Source organism: Arachis ipaensis, chromosome B10 (genome assembly GCF_000816755.2).
Source record: "Arachis ipaensis cultivar K30076 chromosome B10, Araip1.1, whole genome shotgun sequence".
NCBI lineage: Eukaryota > Viridiplantae > Streptophyta > Magnoliopsida > Fabales > Fabaceae > Arachis > Arachis ipaensis.
In genome coordinates this window covers 829,610-843,565 of record NC_029794.2, presented here as the reverse complement: position 1 = coordinate 843,565, position 13,956 = coordinate 829,610, and the positions used below count along the sequence as shown (strand labels likewise).

Sequence of the window (13,956 nt, the reverse complement as noted above, 5' to 3'; positions counted from 1 at the left end):
AATATAACAAAAAATTGCAAAAAAAAAAAAAATTAAAATTATAAAAAAATAATTGTAAACTACATATACCTCCAGGCATGACTCCTGTGCCTCCACAAATGCCTGCTGCAGTATTTGCAACTAGATTTCCATAAAGATTAGGAGTCACCTACAAATAAAGTGGAAATTAAATAGCTTACATGATGAACTCCATAAGTTACATATTAAATAAACGGAAATGTTTGGTAACTAAAGAAAATCAGTCATAACTTGCCTTATTTAGCATTTATTAATTGTTGCGACAATTAATTAATGCTGTATAAGACAAATTTTGGCTATTTTTTTTGTCTACCTAACATTACCCATAAATAAAAGTTTATTATTTAATGTACCATGACATCAAACTGCTCAGGCTTTGAAACAAGCTGCATGCAACAATTATCAACAATGATTTCATTGTATTGGATTGCAGGATACTTTTGTGCAACCTCTCTGCATGCTTCCAAGAACAGACCATCTGCTAGCTTCATTATGTTTGCTTTGTGCACCGCTGTCACCTTCTTTCTGTTGTTCAGATACGCATACTCGAATGCATATGATGCTATTCTCTCCGAACAGAACTTCGTTATCACCTTCATCATACCATTCGTAAACACACACACACACATTCATCCACTTAAAAAAAATAGAGATTCACGTACAGTTATCTTTCATATATGCTCAATAAGTAAGAATCGCTAGATAATTTAATATGTTTCACTGAATTACTATCTAATTTAATTACCAGCATGTAATTTCTCAACTACAAAGAATCAAATTAGGGTTAAGAGAATTTTACCTTAAGACTTTCAACAACACCAGGCACAACCTCATGCTCAAGGCCAGCGTATTCACCTTCAGTGTTCTCTCTAATCACAACAATGTCCACATTTTCATGCCTCGTCGGCAATCCTCTCATATTGAAGCAATTCACCAACGAAGCGTACAGATCAAGCTCCTTCCTTAGATACACGTTCAGGGAGTTCACGCCACCGCCCATCGGCGTGGCCAGACCTCCCTTGATGCACACCTTGTTCTTTCGAATCGAATCCAGAACCTCTTCTGGAAACTTCTTCATGGTTCCGTGCACTTCGAATTTCTCGAAGTACACCGGAGCGTGCATGGCCTCCATGACCTGTTCCACGGCGTTGGTGACCAGAGGCCCGACGCCGTCGCCAGGTATGAGGGTTACCGGGCGAGGGGCGCCATCGCCGGGACGGTGCATGTAGGTTACGGATCTGGACGGTTGAGATCTGGAGATGAGGCGGTTGAGGAGTGGGATGATGGATCTTGCGGTTGTCATTTTCAGTTGGTTGGGTTGACGGTTATGAAAAGTGCGTTTGTATCGAGGAATAAAGTTAGTTACGGTTAGTGTGGGAGGGAGAAGGAAGCCATGCGAAAAGAGAGAAAGGAGAAAAGAATGAAAAGTCTCTAACGATAACAAGGGGAGATCAATGGAAGGAGCGAAATCCTAGTGATGGTGGTAACCAATTTCTGTTTCGGAAATGTTGGATAAAATCAGTAAAAAACAGCCATAATTTACCTTATTTAGTATTCATTAATTATTGCGATAATTAATTAACGAGGGGTGCTAGGAGAACAACAACTTTTGTGTTTTATAGTCATCAAATAGCCATCAATAGTGATTTTAATGGTGTGAGATTGATGTGAGATTTCATCCAATGGCTCACTTTTCTTTGCTGGTTACATGCTGGCCAGAATTTAATAAAGTTACTGCCCCCTAGACTTTTCCTTAATTAATTAATGCTAGATAAGGTAAGTTTTGGCTGTATTTTTTATCTCTCTAGCATTATTCTATAGGGAGCCAATGGAATATCTGTACAATGTGTACAATAGAGGTTTAGAGATGTCTGATTCAGTATTAGAGATATAACCATTAGTAATACTTTTTCCTATCAGCTTAAACTTTTGGGATGAGTAGATAATATTTAAGTTAGCAAAAATTTTAAATAGATTTTTATATAAATTAAAGTTGAAAATTACTTAAATTTAGTAAGATATTTATATAGTAAGAAACTCCGCCTATGTTACACTTGCGGTACATAGCCGGTCCCAAGCCCGGATAAAGGAGGAGGGTTGTGTTAGGTCTTCGGCAACCAACATAAAAATATAGCCGAACCCCCATGACATGAATCAAAGACATTATTGCGCTAAAGCTAGGTCGTTGCCCAGCAACAGAAGGTTGAGATTTGGGACATGAAACATAGGCACTCTAACAGAAAAATTTATTGAGGTGGTGGACACCATGACAAGGAGGAAGATTAACATTATGTGCCTACAAGAAACGAAATGGGTTGGTGCAAAGGCTAGGGAGTTGGATACTTCTGGTTTCAAACTTTGGTATACAGGGAAGGTGAAGAATAGGAATGGGGTTGGAATAATTGTGGATAAGCAGTGGAAGAAAGACGTAGTGGATGTCAAGAGGGTGGGAGATCGGATCATCTCTATCAAACTTGTGTTGGAGGGAGGTGCTTTCCATGTGATTAGAGCACAACATAGGGTGCTCGTCATGGATTTTCGCGTTGAGCAAAAGTTGAGGAAAAGACATCATACGAAGAACCCAAGGACGAAGTGGTGGCGGATGAAAGGGGAGGAACAAAGAAGCTTCCTAAGACGGGTAGAAGAAGAGGCAAAGTGGGATGGGAATGGAAGCGCGGAAGAAATGTGGAGGGAGATGGCAGAAGTTATTAGAAGAACAGCAAAAGAAAGTTTTGGTGAATCTAAAGGAAAAGAAAGATAAATTATCTTTGTAACTTATTTACTTATCTTAATTAGTGGATGTTTATACTTATGTTTTTATTATTTAAAAAATTAATAATATTTTATTATTTATTCAATTTTGTATTTTTTAAAATTAGTTGCTAATAAATTGTTTATCCAAGCGATTAATAAATTTTAATTTCAATCCACTTTCAGTATAACATAATTTGTTACGTTAATAAAAAATATTGTATATTAACGAAAACTTATGTATTAACTTGGTTTAGATCTAAATGCTTCTTTCTACTTATTGCACCGTTAAATAATGTATATAAAGAAAGAGAAACTTTGGCTGCATTGGAACTTAATTTGGAACCTAATAAAAATCACCACCTCATTGCTGACATTGTTGCTCATATATAGCTATGGATTATAATCTGATTTCTTTTCTAGCTTAGTTAGAGTTGCCTTCAAATTTGGAACCTAAATTAGTTATTTTTACTTGTTATAACAATTTAAGTACTTATATATAGAACTTCTTCTAACAGATAAAACCACACTAGATATATATATAAGTACTTCAAACTCCTTAACTCTATTTCTCTTGTAACAAGTTAAATGAACCAACACAAAAATGAGGCCTCAGCATGTTGAAGATGGTGATCATGAACACCATAGTAATGATAATAAGAACAACAACTCTTCATTTTCAACAAGTGCTTATCACATGGAGAGGGTTTTCCCTGTTTATGCCATGGGAATTCCAAACCCATTACACTCTTCTGCCTTTCATAATAACCATTTGGATATTTCTCTTCACACCATTTGGGATCATATAAGAGAAGAAGCCAGGTTTGAGGTACCCCCATCAAACTTCATCATAATTAACATTTCTTTAAAATTGTGCCATGTTATATATCATTGTAGTATACAATTACTCGTTAGGAAATTTTAATTAACATACTTTATATTCCTTACATTAGATTTATTTATAGTAATTAAATTGTATGTGCAGGCAGAAAGGGAACCAATTTTGAGTAGCTTCTTGTATGCAAGTATTTTGTCACATGATTGCTTAGAGCAAGCACTAGCATTTGTTCTTGCAAATCGTCTCCAAAATCCTACTCTTTTGGCAACTCACTTAATGGATATCTTTTGCAATCTCATAATGCATGATGAATCTATCCAAAGATCTATTCGTTTGGATCTCAAGGTATGCATGCATAGGGACAACATACATATATTTTAATGGTAATGCTATTTATTAATTGTTGATGAAATTAATAAATATTAAATAAGACAAGTTTTGAATATTTTTGGTTAATTTTTTTATTACTAAATTTGTCTAATATTTTAATTTCATATAATTTAAATGGTTCTGAAAATCAGGTCGAACCGATTGATCTAACTGGGTTAATTGAGAATTAATCACTTAATATGTTCTATTTAGACTAAAAAATTGGTTTCAAAAAATAGTTAAAAACTCAATAAATTAGTCAAAAATCAGTGAATCATAGCTAAAAAATTATTTTTTTTGAAAAATATATATTATATATAAAAATATATTACTTTATTTTATTCGGTTAAACTTTAGTTGAATTCTTAAACATTTGAACCCTTATTTTGTTAATTCAATAATTGATTCGATTTTGAACTTGATAATTTCATTTGTTATGTTTACATTTTCTTCCCTTATAAGCAGGCATTTAAAGACAGAGATCCTTCTTGTTTGTCATATTGCTCTACACTTTTGAATACAAAGGTAAATTTTTTTTTGAAAAAATTATTATAAAAGACCGTTAAGAAGATTTAATTATTAAAAAAAAGTTTTAATATTAAAATTATTAAGAATGACCAAACTTATATCTATATAGCGTTGAGAATCAAACAGCATATATTAAAGATTATAAAAATAAATAAATAAATAGTTAAGAATATATTTATCTCCTTATAAAAAGATTTAGTTTTTTTTCTTAAATATTATAAAAAAAATTTGGTCTTTCTTAATAATTTTAGTATTAAAGATCCTTTTTAATAATTAAATCTTCCTAACGGTCTTTTAGAATAATTTTTCCTTTTTTTTTTTCCATCAAATATTCTATCATTTTGTGCTACTTCCCTCAACCTTTCTCCTTTGATTCATGGCAGGGTTACCATTCTTTGCAAGTGTACCGTGTAGCGCACGCTTTGTGGGGCGAGGGTCGAAAGGTATTGGCTTTAGCTTTGCAAAGTAGAGTTAGTGAGGTACTTTACTTAAACTTGTTCATAACATAGATTAGATTCTACAATGGTGGTTTCATTTAATGTTTGTTATGCTTGTTATTCAACCACTTAATTTTCTCTGTTGTAGGTTTTCGGCATTGATATACATCCCGGTACGAAGGTTCTCGTAATAGTTAATGTCGAGTGAAAAATTCCGTGACTTCGTCATGTGCCGAATTTCACCGATTTAATGGTGAAAGTCAATGCATGACAAAGTTTCGTGAAATTTTCACGCGACAGAAACGCTATCATATCTCGAATAGTCTAATGACATGTGGTTAACTTTATTGTTGTATGATTTTATTTAATATAGCTGCAAAAATAGGAGATGAAATTCTATTAGATCATGGAACACGTGTGGTTATTGGTGAAACTGCCATTGTTGGAAACAGAGTCTCATTGATGCAAGTGAGTAATGTTTCCTTTATTTAGTTTCTTACAATATGTTCAATTAAATACAAAAATCTAACAAAAATAGCAAAGATTACAGAAATATTAATAATAAAAAAAATTAACCAAAAACCGTCAGAATTTGTCTTATTTAATCTTTATCAGTTGTTGCAAATTTTGACCATTTTTTTTTTGTCTCCTTAGCATTATGACAAAGATTATTATTGGTTTACTATTTTGCGAACATATTGAATTAATTATGATAATATCATGGTATGTTTGATTTTGGAGGGTGTGACTTTAGGAGAAACAGGGAAAGAAGGGGGTGATAGGCATCCCAAAGTAGCAGAAGGTGTTCTAGTTGGGGCAAGTGCAATCATACTTGGTAACATAAGAATTGGTGAAGGTGTTAAGATTGTTGCTGGTTCTCTTGTCTTGAAAGATGTTCCTCCCCATAGGTAAAATATGCTTCATTAACTTGATCTTGTTTTCACATGAAAATTGAACACTAATTAGGACATATTAGAAGTTCAAACGTTGACTTTGGCGCATCTCATTGAATTTTTTTATTGATGTTCTAGTAGTATTTGATTCTAAAAATATGCTGTCTGTGTCTCTATTTAGAATTACAGAAATTATTTTAAACACTTTTTATTAAGTAAAGAGTATTGTATATTTTGTTAATTAAATAAATTTTAACGCTCTATTTATTATATTTTATATCATTTACTCGGATTTAAAATTTAAGGTTTAAAATTTAGGGTTTAAAATTTAAGTTTTAGAGTTCAAAGAGCAACGCACTCTTTATTTTTTTTTCGAAACGCATTAACATTGGCCTAAATAAAACCATATATACATCTCCAGCTTAGTTTAGTATTTTAAAAATCTTAAAAAATCTCCAATACATGTTTCTTGTGTCACTCTATGCTAGTAATATAGAAATTATCTTTAAATTTGTGATTTTTCTTTGGATTTGGTAAAGCATTGTGGCAGGTGTACCAGCACATGTTATTGGATGCTTAAATGAGCATGATCCATCTTTAACCATGAACCCAGGTAAGCAACCCTTTCATATTAGTATTTGATTTTAAGATTGTACATAACACATCAGTTTGATGTCACTTTGCAGATGCTACAAAAGAATTTTGACAACTCTTTTAATAAGAATTAGAGAAAAGGACAAATAGGTCCAGACCTTTTGTCCCGCGGACATTTTTGTTCCTGACCATTGAAAAATATTTTTAAGTCCCTGACCTTCACAAAACTTGGACGGATCAGTCCCTTCGTCCAAATATTTCCGTCAGGGACTGATCCGTCCAAATGTCTCCGTTAGGGACTGATCCGTCCAAGTTTTGTGAAAGTCAGAGATTTAAAAGTATTTTTCAATGGTTAAGGACGAAAATGTCCGCGGGACAAAAGGTCACGGACCTATTTGTCTTTTTCTCAAATAAATTATTTTTCATTATATTTGTAATAGATAATTATATTAGTTTTGCTGAAATTTTATAAAATATTTCTTATTTCTTCAATTTTTTGTTTTGTTTTTGTAGGTATAATAAAGCAAAAAGTATAAGAGGCATAAAAGCATATATGTGGGACAAATGTCTCCATTAAAAATTAGGAAATTACTTAATAGTATATAATTATATATTGGTATTATTTATTTACTCCCGTTAAATTATTAAATTTGTCCCATTATAGTAGATGAATATATAAGAACATAAGTTATAGAGAGATTAGTATATTTATATGAGTTTGAGAGAGTTATTTAATCTTGAGAAAGACTAGAATTGATTCACAACAAATAAATCTGTAGCAATAGGTGACCGTTGAACTTAATGTCATGTTTCAAAAGCTTAGTAGCTAAAGTCCAAAAAAAACGTTCAAAAGTAAAAGTGAAGCTATGAGCTACAATTTTGAAAATTTTTACCTGGAAAGTTGCAATAATATTCCACCTTTGTATTGGAAAAATGTCAACCAAGAATATTGAAAAAAAAATAATAGAAAAGTTCACAAAAACATTGCTAGAATATCCAACTTTAGTGATTTCTTTGCTCAATATGTACCATAAATGGTTGTTTTAAAAGTTCTATGATCTGATGCTAATGATGCATCTTGAATTAGTTGAAAAAAAATTTGAGCAAGAACTCAATCATTCAGATCATACAAGAAAAAAATCAAATGAGAGGCATAAGCAAAAGGAGAATAAAATTGTATCTGTACCATCCATTCCCATTATTTATTCAATGGAGAACTACTAGGGAAAATATAGATTTAAAATGTACTAAATTATGTTCACCTAAGAACATAAGAACAAGAAAAAATAAATGATGAAAAACAAGGTAACTTCTCATCAGAATCCAAGAAATAAATTTCAATTCACCAGCCACCAATGTTTCTATACACATGGTCCTGCTAGAATTGGTTCTCCAGAAGAAAACATGCCGGTTCGCATTTTGCAGTATAGCTGTAGTTAGATGAACTGTACTTCCTACGCACACCAGTGAGTTTCGCAGTCGCGGCCTTCTGGTGTAAGCCAACCATCATCCGAGAGCACTCGCTGAAATTCGCCAACATATTATTAGTATTAGTGTAGTGTCTCAAAATAGTTGATAATTCTAAGATAAGAAGTTTTCTTACAATATCTGATCTTCTGAGTAGTTTGTGTGCCATTCACATGTCTTGTTCCATTGTTTGAAGCCACTGACAGTGCATTGAGCCGTGTAGACTGCGGCCGCAGCTAGCAAAGATGCCGGGAACTTCAGCATATCATATTCCACAAGAGAGAGCTCTATCAAGAAGAAAGCCAGCAGCTCAAGCTGTTCCAAGGTAGAAAAACTAAAAGGGTAAGTGTGGAGTTCTTGCGAATTTGTGATTGCGAAAAAGTATATAAATTAACAGAGACTAGTACCGACTTTTTTGTCGGCTTGAGCTGCCTTCAGGAATCTTCTCATAAAAACATATGCAGTTGGCACAGAAATGTTGAACTGCAATGTGTTGAGCATCAACTTCTCCTGCAATGTTTGAAAAGAAAATCTCAGCCAAAATGGCAAAACTGATGCCATTTTGCAAATGCGAAAAGATTAATGATATGTTTGTTATATTTACCATGTCCAGAACATCCTTCCTTGTGTAAGCTTTATCCGAAATAAGGATTAAATCGCCAACCACCGGCACAGAAACTTCCTCATACTTGCAAGCCAAAAGCATGGCAACCAAACCAACCAGCTGAAGCTTCTTTCTTATCACAGTTTGTTTGGCCAAGAATCTGTCTATGAGATTAATTGTAAGAAACAATGTCTCTTGCATGAGGTTGAATTTATCATGCACCTGAAAAGAAGCTCAAAACAAGAATATCAATATTCGAGCACTAGTTTGAGTCACGAAGCCAAACTATTACCGTTTTTGGCATAGTGGTTTTAGTAGAAACATTTTAATACATACCTCAATGAGCCAGTCAACAAGTATAGCCCTCATTCTTTCATTAATGTCAAATTGTTGCGCCATATAATCCGGCGAGACACAGTTCAAACTCTGCATGAAACTAATGATGTTAGTCATCAAAATGGTAATGAGATCTAATATATGCTTTTTCAATACAATGAATCCATCATTTAGACTATGCTATGATTTTCCAAACAACCTCAAAATTTTGATTTAGCAAACTTTACTTATATCTTTCTGTCATTGATTGCAGATTTGCAAGTTATGAAAGCAAACAGAACAAGAGTCTCAACAACAAATGGAAATTGGAAAAAAACTCAATGATGTAATCAAGAAATTTAAACACCGTTAAGTGATCAAGTTGACACACAAAAGCATGCCGCACATTCGGATGAGCTGAATTAACTCCATTTTCAAGTTTAATAAAATGATTGCAAGATATAGGAGATCAAGGTTATTATTATAATGAATAAACTATAACTTGAAAATGAATAAACTTTAACTATTCAAATCTAACAACTTCACAATAGATCACATGAATTATTTATTTAGAATCAAACCAAAAGGAATTGATTATGCAAAAACACACAATATATGCCAAGCTCAAACACACAAGTCTAAGGCTTTAAATGCAAAAATCCTTAAGTGTTTTTAACTGTCCTAAAAGGTGGATTTCGGTATACCTCAAATTTCCTGTAGTGTGCATGAAGATCTTCGATGTATTCCACCACCGCAAGATGATCATCCACATCGCTGCTATCGATGTTTATAATAGAGTCCTCCTCAACTATATCCTCCATCTCAATTTCCTCCTACAGCAGGTTTGGTCACAAATTCAAAATAAGAAATACTTCAGGGATAATATGAAAGTGAAACTAAAACAACAGACTTATAGTACCACCTGCACTAGTTTTGGTTTCTCCAAGGACATGGGCACTGGTTGATCTGCTGTTAACTTTTGTTCCTCATCAATGAGGATTAGGTCTTCAAATCTGGTCGAATTCGAGGGGTTCGACTTGGTAGGATCCTGTTCAAATTGAGCAACCACCATATAAACATTAGCATAATAACAATAGTCAATGACATTGCAACAATTTCAGCATCAAAGAAATTGAAACAAAGAAAGGGTACCTCAGCACAAGATTGTTGCTGCTGGGAAGCAATTTGAGCAGCAAACCTTCTAAAATAAATTAATTAATATAAACAAACATTAGTTTTTCACTAATCCTTCATTTGGTCACCTAGTAATTTATGAACAACATTGAAAGAAAGCTGAAAAAACATATTATCATAGTTTGAATAAACATATATTCAGCACTAAGAAACAACAAAGAGCCATGTCACAACATCAAATTTTGAAAACAATTGAAACCTTGTGATGGGACGATGCACTGGATCTGCCTGCTTCTTTTCACACATTTCTTGTTTTCTGGTTCCACACAAAAACATAACCACCAAACACAATTAACCTTAAAGAAACCAAAAAGGATAAGGGTCTATGATGAATCAACATGAATTACCCAGACAATTAGACAAATGCATTAACCTTAAACAAACCAAAACAACAAAATAATCTAAACAAAAAATTCACAAGAAAAGAAGGATCTATGATGAATCAACATAAGATAAGAGGAATTATACCCAGGCAAAGGTCTCTTGTTAACAACACAAGGGTAAGATCGACCTTGCACTAGATTCTGATTGATCACACTCAATGCTCTTCTGTTCTGTCCAAACTTTCTTGTACCAACATTCTGATTCTGATTATTCATCCCTGCTGAAATTCCAAAACCCCCAAAAGGGAAAAAAAAATATTAACACCACAGTTAAATCTTTCAGCTTAGAATCCAAATTGAGCCCGAAAAATCTGAACTTTATTCGTTCCCAGAAAAAAAAAAAAGAATTAAAAAAGGTTTGTACCTTGAAGAATTCTGGGCAAGGTTGAATTAGAATTGTTTTCATCAGAACCACCCATGATCGTTTTCACCTTAAAGTTTGTTAATTTGAACCAAAAAACAAAAATTAACAACAACCCCAAGAACAACAATCGCTCAAGAATCTTTCCCCAAGAACCCAGAAGAAACCCCCAAAAAAAAATTTCTAGTAAAACAAGATCATTGAATAAGAAGGAAGATTCAGAGAGAGAGAGAGAGAGGAAGAGAGAGAATCAAAGGGCGCTGACACACACGGGGGATTTATTTTATTTTTTGTTTTGGAATTGTTATGAATGTTTTCTAATTATTGGGTCAGAGAATTGGATATTTTTTTCCAAATTGGGATCATGGAATTAATTTTTTCAGATTTTGGATTATTTGTTGGCTTATAAGAATACTTAGACCATTTCATTTTTTTTAATTTGGCAATTAAAGTGTTTTTTGTTTAAAAAAAGTTGAAAATTCACGACTTATTTTTATGTGAAGTTGATAATTAAAAATTAGATAAAATATACTTTTTGTTTTTGAAGTTTGATAAAAGTTTTAAAAATATTTCTAAATTTTATTTTGTTTTAATTTTGTCCTAGAAGTTTTCGACTTGTATCAAATATACCCCGACTAATTTTCCAAAGAATTTAAGACCAATTCAACAACAATTTCATAAGAACAATCCCCCAAAACAAACAAATCAAGCATAATTTTCATGCATTATTGTTAGATTGGTCTTAAACATTTTGAAAATTTAGCCATCGAGGGTATATTTGATACAAATCGAAAGCTTTTTGGACAAAATTGAAACAAAATAAAACTTAGGAATATTTTTGAAACTTTTGTGAAACTTCAATAACAAAAAGTATACTTTACCCTTAAAATTAATAGATAATTTGACATATTTAACTAAATTATCATCTAATAGTTTTTAACTATTAACTTTATATAAAAACAAAGCAACTATATATAAATTTTTACCATTAAATAAAGGCTGCAATTTTTTTTGTTGTTTCACACAGTATTTCTTAGTATAACAGAAAAATGACTAATTTGTCATGTATCGAAATTTCATTTAAAAATTTGTTATTAGTCAATAAATTAATATATATACAAAACAAAATTTGAATCCCAAACACTTACTTAAACGAATTAATAAATTATCTACTAAACCAACTCAATTTTTCTTTCCATTATTCTACATAGCATAAAATGAGCTCCTATATACGTTCTAACGCACTTTTTTTTAGAGTAAAGTATCGTTTATGTTCCTAACGTTTGGGATAAGTCCTATTTGTGTTCCTAACGTTTAAATCGTTCTATTTGTATCCTTAACGTTTATAAAAGTGATTCAATGTTATCTTACTATCAATTACACTAACAAATCAGATTATATTTTTCAATTATTCTCATTTGGATGTATTCATTCTCAATTAAGTTTCACTTGAATGTGTTCGATTTTAATATTATACCCATTATTTGTGTTTAGATTCAATTATGTCCCTAGAAAAGTGAATTATGTAAATGTTGTAGGAATTAGTTTCAACATTTGATGAGCTATTTTTCGGAGTAGATCGTCGATTCTATCCAGACATTTGTATTCTAACTTCAAGAAGAGATTTTTAAAACTCAAACTAAAGTGCTCATATTGTGTAATTGACGGCAGGATAATATTGAATCACTTTTACAAACGTTAGGGATATAAATAGGACGATTTAAACGTTAGGGACACAAATAGGATTTACCCCAAACATTAACAATTGGCTCAAATATTTTTGTTGATGAGACAATATATGATTCAACTTTTATATAAGTTGTTATATTATAAGTGCATTCAAATATTAATAGTTATTTGTTAACTATTTTTCCGCCAAAATGCTCATTTGATTTTCAAAGAATGTATATATTATATGTAAATAAAAGATCAAGGCATTTATTTATTTAGGAAAAATATACTTAAATAATCCAAAAGAAATGTCTGCCATTAAAACGTGGGGTTATTTGGTTGAATCATCAATGCTATAATCCATGGAAGAGAAAATAAATTAGATTCTAGCTACCAAGCTCATTTATTATACGTGTTGACAAATTTAATTTTTGATAATACCATTAATATAGATGGTGAAATATAATAGTATATTAAGTTATTTATTTAATGAGCTAACTAAAATAATATATTTAGCTTATTTAAAAGATAATCTTCAATTTGTTTTTTTTTTTTTAGTTTTAAATGTGTTTCAATTTTATTTTTGAGTTTTATAACTCTAAATTAAGTTGGTTCTTTTTATCACTAATTTAGTTAATATAATATTTATATTGCAATTAACTATCAATGTGACACCTTAATGACTAGCTAATATTATTGTATTATTGGAGTAATTGTGTTCAATTTGATGTCTCAATACACTAAATTGAGTCATTTAAATTTGCAAAATTTAATCCACTGAAAGATCAAATTAAATTTCTTGAGACCAAATTAATCCCACACTTTTAGTACAATTTCAACTAGTCATACAAAAATTAGAGCAGTACAAAATGGTAATTAATGTGCGACACAAATAAGTAATCTACTAATTAGTGACTCGTTCTGCCATTTAGGTTTTGAAAAATAAGTTGAAGAGTGACACACTGACACTCGATATTGTGAAAAAATAGTAAAGTTAATTTTAGAAAATATATAAATAAATAATAACTAAATAAAATGAAAGGTAATAAACAATTTTAGTTTATAACCTTAGAATTTTAATGGTTGAAAAAGAGAAAAATTATATACCTTTAATTAACGGATGATTCATATTGACGAAACTCACCTATAAATTGAGTTTTTCTTTAATTCATTTCAATCAAGTCATCCAGATAGAATAATATAATATTTCTTTGAGTAGTTTTCTTCTATATATATAGAGAAGTGTGTTCTCCTTTTGTCAAGAGAGAGTGTTATTGTAGTTTCCTTGTGATAGAGAGAAGTTGTAATTCTCAAAGAAAGTTATTCAATTGTTTCCATATTTTATATAAATTTCTAATTTTTCATCTTTATATTTTGCTGTGTCATTTGTCTGGTACCTAACAGTGGTATCAGAGCCTAAGGTTGCTGATTAATTTTTTTTTCTGCTGCGAGTTACCGTCTAAAAAAAAAGGCAGCAAAGTATGAAATTCCAAAATTCAGTGGGAGTAATTTTTCCATATGGAAATTGAAAAT

General features: G+C 31.5%; 3 protein-coding genes across 4 annotated transcripts in view; 1 reads left to right on the top strand and 2 right to left on the bottom strand.

The window, feature by feature from the left end:
• LOC107622140 (isocitrate dehydrogenase [NAD] regulatory subunit 1, mitochondrial-like) overlaps window positions 1-1,486 on the bottom strand; it is a 4,207-nt gene extending 2,721 nt beyond the window's left edge. The window contains exons 1-3 of the mRNA XM_016324042.2: window positions 818-1,486; window positions 372-611; window positions 70-148 (exon numbers count right to left, since the gene is read on the bottom strand). Coding sequence (XP_016179528.1) covers window positions 70-148; window positions 372-611; window positions 818-1,321 — 823 coding nt within the window. The 5' untranslated portion in view covers window positions 1,322-1,486. The remainder of the gene's footprint in view (window positions 1-69; window positions 149-371; window positions 612-817) is intronic.
• LOC107619880 (serine acetyltransferase 4-like) lies at window positions 3,374-6,540 on the top strand. Its single transcript, XM_016322118.1, has 9 exons — window positions 3,374-3,598; window positions 3,755-3,952; window positions 4,442-4,501; window positions 4,888-4,983; window positions 5,090-5,114; window positions 5,315-5,409; window positions 5,683-5,849; window positions 6,374-6,447; window positions 6,521-6,540. The coding sequence occupies exons 1-9, from the start codon at window positions 3,374-3,376 to the stop codon at window positions 6,538-6,540; spliced, it is 960 nt and encodes a 319-aa protein (XP_016177604.1).
• On the bottom strand, window positions 7,585-11,023 carry LOC107624161 (G2/mitotic-specific cyclin-2). Of its 2 annotated transcripts, none has more exons than XM_016326632.2 (11): window positions 10,756-11,023; window positions 10,477-10,612; window positions 10,208-10,264; window positions 9,967-10,015; window positions 9,737-9,862; window positions 9,519-9,647; window positions 8,836-8,925; window positions 8,500-8,721; window positions 8,307-8,405; window positions 8,032-8,210; window positions 7,585-7,951 (listed from the first exon to the last, which is right to left on the bottom strand). In XM_016326632.2, the coding sequence occupies exons 1-11, from the start codon at window positions 10,808-10,810 to the stop codon at window positions 7,807-7,809; spliced, it is 1,287 nt and encodes a 428-aa protein (XP_016182118.1). In that variant the 5' UTR covers window positions 10,811-11,023; the 3' UTR covers window positions 7,585-7,806. The 2 variants fall into 2 exon arrangements, with proteins under 2 accessions (XP_016182118.1, XP_016182119.1); XM_016326633.2 differs by having other exon boundaries at window positions 10,477-10,609; window positions 10,756-11,017.

Excerpts from the sequence above, each read along its gene's own strand:
- LOC107619880 (XM_016322118.1), top strand. The coding sequence starts at position 3,374 with ATGAGGCCTCAGCATGTTGAAGATGGTGATCATGAACACCATAGTAAT. Across the intron at positions 3,599-3,754 it reads GAGAAGAAGCCAGGTTTGAG|GCAGAAAGGGAACCAATTTT; the intron begins GTACCCCCATCA and ends TTGTATGTGCAG. Across the intron at positions 6,448-6,520 it reads ATCTTTAACCATGAACCCAG|ATGCTACAAAAGAATTTTGA; the intron begins GTAAGCAACCCT and ends GTCACTTTGCAG.
- LOC107624161 (XM_016326632.2), bottom strand. The coding sequence starts at position 10,810 with ATGGGTGGTTCTGATGAAAACAATTCTAATTCAACCTTGCCCAGAATT. Across the intron at positions 10,613-10,755 it reads CTTGCCCAGAATTCTTCAAG|CAGGGATGAATAATCAGAAT; the intron begins GTACAAACCTTT and ends TTGGAATTTCAG. Across the intron at positions 9,863-9,966 it reads AGCAACAATCTTGTGCTGAG|GATCCTACCAAGTCGAACCC; the intron begins GTACCCTTTCTT and ends CAATTTGAACAG.